This window comes from Salvia hispanica, chromosome 3, assembly GCF_023119035.1.
Source record: "Salvia hispanica cultivar TCC Black 2014 chromosome 3, UniMelb_Shisp_WGS_1.0, whole genome shotgun sequence".
Taxonomy (NCBI): Eukaryota; Viridiplantae; Streptophyta; class Magnoliopsida; order Lamiales; family Lamiaceae; genus Salvia; species Salvia hispanica.
The window spans coordinates 17,039,579-17,048,353 of record NC_062967.1 but is presented as its reverse complement, the minus strand read 5'-3'; the positions used below and the strand labels follow the sequence as shown (position 1 = coordinate 17,048,353).

General features: G+C 38.1%; 2 protein-coding genes across 2 annotated transcripts; one reads left to right on the top strand and one right to left on the bottom strand.

The window, feature by feature from the left end:
* The first annotated feature begins 408 nt into the window (after positions 1–408).
* LOC125213061 (pentatricopeptide repeat-containing protein At5g15280, mitochondrial-like) lies at positions 409–5,021 on the top strand. Its single transcript, XM_048113413.1, is given in 2 exon segments — positions 409–4,430; positions 4,541–5,021. A coding segment is annotated over 1 exon segment (3,897 nt). The 5' UTR covers positions 409–499; the 3' UTR covers positions 4,397–4,430; positions 4,541–5,021.
* A 2,769-nt stretch (positions 5,022–7,790) lies between these two features.
* Positions 7,791–8,484, bottom strand: LOC125210785. The gene is made up of 2 exons (XM_048110372.1): positions 8,135–8,484; positions 7,791–7,991 (listed from the first exon to the last, which is right to left on the bottom strand). The coding sequence occupies exons 1-2, from the start codon at positions 8,445–8,447 to the stop codon at positions 7,984–7,986; spliced, it is 321 nt and encodes a 106-aa protein (XP_047966329.1). The 5' UTR covers positions 8,448–8,484; the 3' UTR covers positions 7,791–7,983.
* Positions 8,485–8,775: the final 291 nt, after the last annotated feature.

Here is an 8,775-nt window from a genome sequence, read left to right as displayed (position 1 = left end):
GCGAGGAGAAGAGGAGTATTGGGAGGTACTCTCTCCGTCCAGGAGTCTCATTCCTTGGCGGCACGGGTTTTAAGAAATGTTAAGAAAATGTGAGTAGAATGAGTTATGTGAAGGTGGGACCATATTACCATATATGGAAAAAGTGAACCGGGACTCCTATTCGCAGACGGACTAAAATGGAAAAACAGGACTCCTATTCGCAGACGGAGGAAGTACAACTCAAACACCAATATTCATTGCTCAATCCGATCAATTGACGAAATTGACGAAACTATCAAATTTTTCAATAACTTATTTAAATAATAATTAAGGATGAATGTAGTATGCATATCAAATTTCTCTATTCAACCTGAATTTGAGTTTTGAACAATATCGCTTAAGGAATTCTAATATTTGTGAAATTTTGATTTAATATTAATATTACAAATTACATGAGAACTATAAATCATTTTAAATATGAGATAAATTTCATGCACTGACAATGATTCAATAAATAAAAATGGAATTAAAAATACAGAATAACCCTGCAGATCTTCCTCCCCTCTCCTTCCGTCGGCAATTCCTCCAGCCGGCACCACCCCCTCTCTCTTTCTCGCGAATTACACACCACCCCACAGAATTCTCTCTCTCTCTCTCCTCCTCAATTGCCGCTCCTCTGCACTCGTCGCTACTCTTCCACTCAACCGACCATAGCCACGCTGCTACCTCTACAATTGAGTTCTCAAATGTTGCAACTTCTATTTCAGCTGCTAAATTTTCATCAATGTATGTTATTTTTTCAAGAAACCTTTCTCGCAGGATTCCACCACTTATCACTCATCAACGTAAAACCCATTTTCCCACTGAAATTGATCACTTTTCTCCACAAACTCTCTCTGGAATCGCAAAATCTGCGATATCCAACAAAGCTGACAAATCTACCACTCTCTTACTCAAAGATTACATTTTTAGACTCTCTCACATATCCCCTAAGATAGTGCGTCGATTTTGGAGAGTTTCTGTGTTAAAGCCTCAAGATGTTCTTGAATTACTGGTGGGGTTTGAATGTAGAGGTGAGAAATCTGAGATTGAGGTTAGAAAGGTCGAATCTTTGTGGGAGATTTTCAAGTGGGCCAGCAATCAATCTAGAGAGTTCGAACATTTACCTCGTTCGTGTAATATTATGGCTTCTATGCTCGTGCAGGCCGGGTTTTATCGGGAGGTGGAGAACTTGTTGTCAAGGAGGGAATGCCAAGGATTTCTGTTGGATTATGAGGATGTTTTCAGTGGTTTGATTGAAGGGTATGTGGGGGCATTTGAATTGGATAGGGTTGTGTTGGTTTATGAGAGAATGAGGGGCCTAGGTTTAGTGCCGTCTGGGACGAGTTATCGAGCCCTGCTTAGGTATTTGATTGAGGTTGATGCACCACAGTTGACGTATCATGTTTATGATGATATGATCAATGTGGGGATAGGAGGAAGTTTGGAGGAAAAATGGATTCACGAAAATTTAATTCGAAGGCTTTGTGTGGATGGGAAAGTGCAGGAAGCTAGAGATCTGTTTAGGAAGGTCATGAGTTTTGGAATGAAACCGAGTAGTTTAATCATAAGTGCAATCGTTAGTGGGTATTGTGATAAGAAGGACTACGATGATCTATTGAGTTTTTTCGCTGACTTTAAAGTTGTACCGGATGCTATACATGGGAACAAGATTCTGTCCTCAGTGTGCAGAAATTTTGGTGTTGAGGAAGCAAGCGTGTTCTTGCGGAATTTGGAAGAACTTGGTTTTCATCCTGATGAAATATCGATAGGTATCTTGATTGGGTCCAGTTGTCGTGAGAGGAGACTGAAGAATGCTTTCTTTTATATGTCAGATATTGTGTCAAGAGGTCTCAAGCCGCATCTATATTCTTATAATGCTCTGTTGAGTGGTTTGTTTAAGGATGGTATGTGGATACATGCTCGCAGCATACTTGTTGAAATGAAAGATATGGGAGTGGCTCCCGATTTCTCTACCTATAAAGTACTCGTGGCCGGATTTTGTAAAGCTAGACAATTTGACGAAGTAAAGGCAATAGTTTGTGAGATGTTGGATCATAGCTTAGTAAAACTCTCAGCAACGGAAGATCCACTAGCTAAAGGGTTCGAGCTCTTGGGGCTGAGTCCATTGAGTGTGAATATTAGAAGGGACAATGACAAAGGATTTACTAAAGCAGAGTTTTTTGACAAACTTGGTAATGGACTCTATTTACACACGGATCTGGATGAGTATGAGAGAGCAATTACTCAAGTTCTCGATGATGTCATGATGCCGGATTTCAACTCCTATATAATGGAGAAATTACACAGTTTAGACACAGAAAATATTCTCATAATGGAGGGTGAAATGACACGGTGGGGCCAAGATATATCTTTGCCTGCCTTGTCTTCGTTATTTTGTTGCCTCTGTTGAGCTCCCTTCAATGCCAAGGTCATTAACCATCATTTCGAGACCATGTCCAAATCAACTTATCAACTCGATGAAAGCACTTTAAATTTGCTTGTTCGGACTAACTGCAAAATGGGATACACTTTTAGGGCAAGGACACTTTTTGATGGTATGACACGAAGGGGTTACAAAATTGATAACGGTACATACTCTGCGTTGTTGGTTGATGCATGCAAAAAAGGTGACTTGCCGAGCCTTCACTTCTACTTGAATCTTGCACGCAAATCTAATTGGTTGCCTGAATTGAAAGATGGAAAGGCCATTCTGCGTCATCTCTGCAAGAACAAGTTGTTAAATGAGGCACTAGAGTTATTTGAGGCCATGCTCTTTGTCAGCTCTTGTGATATTTTGGAAATTTTTGACTCGTTAGTTGAAGGGCTTTGTCGTCAAGGATTCACTGCTACCGCTTGTGTTTTGATAGACGAGTTTTCTAAGCAAGCCGCCTTGTCGTATTACCACATACCTTATAGCCGTATTGTGAGTGGGTTTTGTCAGGAGAAAAGGTTCGCCGAAGCCTACAAGGTTCTCGAAACTATGATCCCTAAGGGTCTGCCTCCGCCTATGCAGGCATTGACTCGCTTAATTTCTCACTTGTGTAGGACTAATTATGAGAACGCTGTTGAACTGAGACATATATGGGGGAATCAGTCTTCTGCACAGCTCCCTTTCCACTCTGCTTTCGTGAATGGGCTCTGTAAGTTGGGAAGGTTTGAAGAAGCAGCTCGTATATTCATGGAAGTGAAGGGCTTAGTTCTGGATGCTGAGATGTGTAACTCTTCCATTGCAGGCTATTGTCAACGAAATAACTTGAAGAAAATTCGAGAGACCCTCGGGGTAATGATACGAAAGGATTTAAGTATCTCCCCTTCTAGTTACAGTAGCATGGTACGCCTCATATGCAGAGACGGAAGGTTCTCTCTTGCACTGAGCTTGAAAGAGCTTATGCTTCGAGTAACTTGCATCCCAGAGATCGTGCTGTATAATATTCTGATATTTCATCTTTCATCGAGGCGGAAGACATTGGATACAGTGATTGGTGCTCTTCAAAACAAAGGACTACATTTTGATGATGTTACTTTCAATTTTGTCATTCGAGGACTCCTGTTGCATAAAGATGTATCACACGCTCTTCACTACCTGACGACTATGATGAGGAAAGATCTGAAGCCAACTAATCGTACGCTACGAGGAGTTATCAATTCTCTCTGCCACGAAGGAGAGCTTGAGCCAGCCTTGAATTTGAGTCGAGAAATGGAATTGAGAGGTTGGATCCATGGTTCGGCCATTCAGAACGATATTGTTGAGGCACTTCTCAGTAAGGGTCGACGCCATGAAGCAGTAGGATTTATTGACAGAATGGCGTTGCAAGGTCTGACACCGAACCACATCAAGTATGATAATTTAATCAAACAATTTTCCCAGCATGGCCGTGTGGATAAAGCAGTCAACCTTTTGAACGTTATGCTGCAGAAAGGGAGCCATCCGGAGGCCACCAGCTACGACTGCCTCATTCAAGGTTTCTGCAAAGGCCAGAAGTTGGATGTTGCTCTGGATTTTCATAAGGAGATGCTGTGTAGGGACTTAAAACCAAGTATGACTACTTGGGACAGTCTTATTCGTGCACTGAGTGCAGGCGGTCGAGTGGTGGAAGCAGAAGATCTGCTTAAATCCATGATCCAGTTAGGTGAAACTCCACAGCGTGAGGCGTTCAACTGCGTGATTAATAGATACCGGTCAGAGAAGAACATTAGCAAGACGTCGGAGCTCTTGAAAGTGATGCAGCAGAAGGGTTATGAGCCAGACTTTGACACGCATTGGTCTCTGATAAGCAACTTGAGTCATTCCACTAAGAAAGATGGAGGCAGTTTTCTGTCGAATCTGCTGTCTGGTTTCAGCTCTGCAGGGAAGAACAACTCTAGAACTGGCTGATGTCAGGGAAGTCATTACTTCTGCCATGTCAAAGGTATTATTTTTTGAGCCTCACTAATAATTGTTTATAGATTCTTTGTCAAATGATACATTTAGGGCGTGATTTTTAAAGCTAAACTGATTTGACTCGTATATATCGCTCAGGATCCTTTATTGAACATTGATTTGAATAGCAACTGCAACTGGAATCTGCAAGTTTCCTCTATATTACCATACTTTGAAATCTGAATGTCCCTTTTGATGAATAGTGGCTAAAATGTTGTGATAAATGGGCTGTGTCTGATTCATTTGCCTTCCAGTTCGTTCTAAGCAATTGTGCCATATGTGGACGCTGGACCTCAAATTCCTGAATGGGCTATTTGGCATCTTTGTGCTGTTTTAGTTTACTTATATAACAGGATGTTGGATCTCATTCAAATACTTTTCATTATATCCACTTTCTGCCAAACCTCTGTATTATTTGTTGTCTATGTTTTTTCATTCGGAACTATAACAGCATTGATTGGCGGGGCAGTATGTTCTGCTAAATGCATATCCTCTAACTGTGAATTGAAATTGGAATTCAGCAATAAGCCTTTCTTGATTTGGTTTTCTTATAAAATTTAAAAAATGTCAATTCTGGATGACTCTTTTTTGAATAGGTTAGCTTCAATCCAATGAATATCAGATGTAAACGCAGCCACTTTGAGTGACTTGCCCCATGATCAAAGTGCTTAATTGTAGCCATTTGATGTTCGTGTCAGAACTTGTTTTGGCAAATACCAATTAAAATGACCTATTATGTTTTGCCAAGTGGTGAAAGCTGGAGCCATTTCATATTATTTAACCATCCTGGTCTCATCGCGTTCCTGCTTATTGTCAATGCAGCCTACCCAGGTGAATGTTTTTTTTTTTATTGTCCCAGATTTTCATAAATTTTGTTTATAGGACTGACTGGCTGGGATTTTCTCCTATTACTGATTGTTCTACGTTTCTATCTTGACTAAATAAGAAAAATTGCAACAATCGCAATTTTCTTTTTCTTACTATCCATTCATCATGTAGACTTTGATTAATTATGATGCATCTACACTGCTAGCAATCTGCTCAAACAGACAGACGACAACCAGATTTCTTGGCCTCCCCTGCAGCAGGTGGCCAGATAGCATAATAGACTATTGTATTTGAGTGTTAATATAAAAAAACAAGTTGATGTGAATAAAAATATGTTTCAAATAATTATGATGATCAATTGTTATCTGCACAGCCAATTCATATCTACTACCAATTCCTAGCCATTAGTTAATTTTATATTAATTAATATAAAATGGGCATTTTTGTCATTTTTTTACATCTTGATTATTGTCAACTCAATTCCTTGAATATACCAATTCAATTCGTTGACGTTGGACATGCATATGATTGACATTGAGTATAATTGTCAAAAATATTGAAAATTCAAATAAAATCAAATTTTATTATTAAAACATACTAATTAATATCTTGTTAGTGTCCTTAAATATTTTTAATTTGATATTTATTTCATGAAAAAATAATTTAAATTGTGATAGTTATATTTAAGATATTTTGCAAAAGTTAGTTATAACTAACAAAACTTAGTTTCCATTGATACCCACAAGTGACATAATTTACACAGACTTAACTTCACTAAACCCAACCCAACCCTAGTTATTAGTACTATATTGTAGACATTCCAACGTGTCAACTCGGATTAAATTTGGGTGAAATTCGTGGGAAATTGCTATTATATTGACTAATGTAACTGCTTGTTAATTAATTTGCTTTTGTATAATGCAACATTAGAGCTGAAAAAGAACCAGTTTATCCTGACAGCCATCAATGATTTAGAAACAAATACTAGTCCATGTTTTAAGCACTATTATTCCATTTCCTTCTTGCAGGAATATGATACATGATTGATCTAAAGTATCATGAATTTTAATACCAACAGCCTTTTTAACATTACATAATTGAAATCATACATACCCACTATTTAGAAAGGAAGAATAGACAAATAAAATGGAAAGGATCAACACTGCTGAATGCCACTAGGCCATGTCTGTTTTTAGTAATAGTAATTCAGTTATCAAGAAAATGAAGCATATTTGTAAAACAGTTGAATTCATTAACAAAATGTTTGACAAACAAGCAATAGCAAGACTTGCAACAACAACTAGCAATACATCTGAAACTAAAAAGTTATAGTAGTAGGAGTAGTATATTCCTTCTTTTCTGATAAAGAGAAAAAGAAGCAAAAACACTATGCTTCACAGAAGATTGTGATTAAGGTACTAAATCAGGATTTATGCTTTACAGAAGATTGCAAAAAAGGACTAAACTCTGGATTTACATAGTCTATGTATATATGCACACATATATATCATGGTATATAGTTGATGGTTGATATAATATGGAACATATTAACAAAAGAAACTACATTCCACATTGAAAAAGTAAAGGGAAAAGATCGGAAAAGATGACTATAAAATAAAGACTTTTCATCACACATTGAAAAATGAAAGAAGAATCTTGTGGAATACTTCTATAAAGAGACTACAATGATTTTTCAAGTATATTTTTTTATCAATTCATAGGCCCAATACAAATATGAGTTAATATGAAAGAAAGAAGAATATTGTGGAGTATAATTTCTTAAAAATTGATTTTAAGGCATTTAAAAAAGTTTAAATTTTTTTGAACCGGTTCAACCGGTTCCTGGTTTCCAGCCCAACCGGCCGGCTCACCCAGTCCAAAGCGGCCCAACCCTCTGCCAGTTTTATATCATTTACATGCTCCCGACAAAATTATCTGGGCTCACACATCTCAAAATCTCCTCAGGCTATACATGCTTAACCTTTGAGGTCTTACGAGATCGATGCTGGAAAATTAGATGCACGTAATTAGGTGGTATAGTAGCAACTATGAATCTGTTAATCCCTCCTCGAATATGTATTTGCATATTTTCGGAATTCCTCTTTTTCAACGTGTTTCGGTTCATTCATATCCTCCCTGCTTCCGAAGTAGGAGTCGATCCTTGCCCGTGCCTCTGCACCGACTATCTACTCTTGCCCCAATGTTATAAAATATCATTTTCATTAATCGTTGTGATTATATAGTATTATAGTGTGTGTTAAAACCTTGAAAATGATACTAATATGATGACATTGATCATTTTCAGATTGTAAATTGTTTATAACCAGGTACAAATTCGATGAATCCTTAGCATTTAACTTTTCTTTCATTCTTGAATTATGGTCTTTGATACTTTCGCAGTTTCAAGTTAAATATGTGATCTAAATTACTATATCTAGTAGGTTTGATTAGTGTTGCATGCAAAAATCATTATAGTTGTTTGTAAACCAAAAATGCATATGCAAATAATCTTCTCCACGATTTATTTATTATTCGGGCTTAACGGATACAAAATGAGGCATCAAAATAAGCTATGATTATATATACATGCATATAAGCATGCTTATTGCTTGTTTATCTACGTACATTTTATTTTATTAAGGTAAATAGAGAAGACTTGTTGATGATGATATGTACTAATGTACTATACCACCCCTTAGCCAATGCTCACGATGCTAAACACCTGCACAACAAAATTCAAAATCAGACCGAGCAACGCGCTAAGGAAGGTGTTCAAAAGAATGGGAACGCCGGTAAGGGTGCCATTGACCGTGCTGAGAATGGGGAAGACTGTGGAATTGAGAGGAAGGCTAGCGATGACGTTACATGGTAGGACTGTGCTGATGACAGGGCCTAACGAGCCAAGTAAATTTGGCAAAGTGAGGTTGAAAACACCGGTGGAGTTGGTGACGCCCTGGGCGAGCGTCACCATCCCACCAAAGATAGTGGTGCAGTTCAGCCTCACCACCACTCCCGGGATCCCTACCGACCCAGGGGGGCAGTTTCCGCTGGATGTGCAGCATATTTTACCAGTGACGAAGCCAGTAGTTTCTTGTAATTGGCCGTAGGCAAGAGGAGTCGCGGTGGCCAAGAGGAGGAGAGCCACCGCAATCGAGGCCGGGGATTGCTTGTAACCCATTGCTAGCTAGTTGTTTCTTTGCTACGAGCAAATCTTTTTTAATTATGTTTCTGTTTTGATTTGCTGTGTTTCAATATTTATAGTGCATCTTGTATTATTTACATGTATTCGTTGAATTTGAAATTCGCTTATTTCATTAGTATTAATAACTACAATTATTCATGTTTACACATAAAGGATGCATACTTTGATGTTTTTATCATCAAATGCATTTTGTAAAACATGTTGATCAAAGAGTTATTGGCAACATTAAAGCAACAGGCACTGCCAAATAATTCAGTATAAGTATTGTCAACTGGGCCGTTGTTTGTACTTTATTATGTAATTA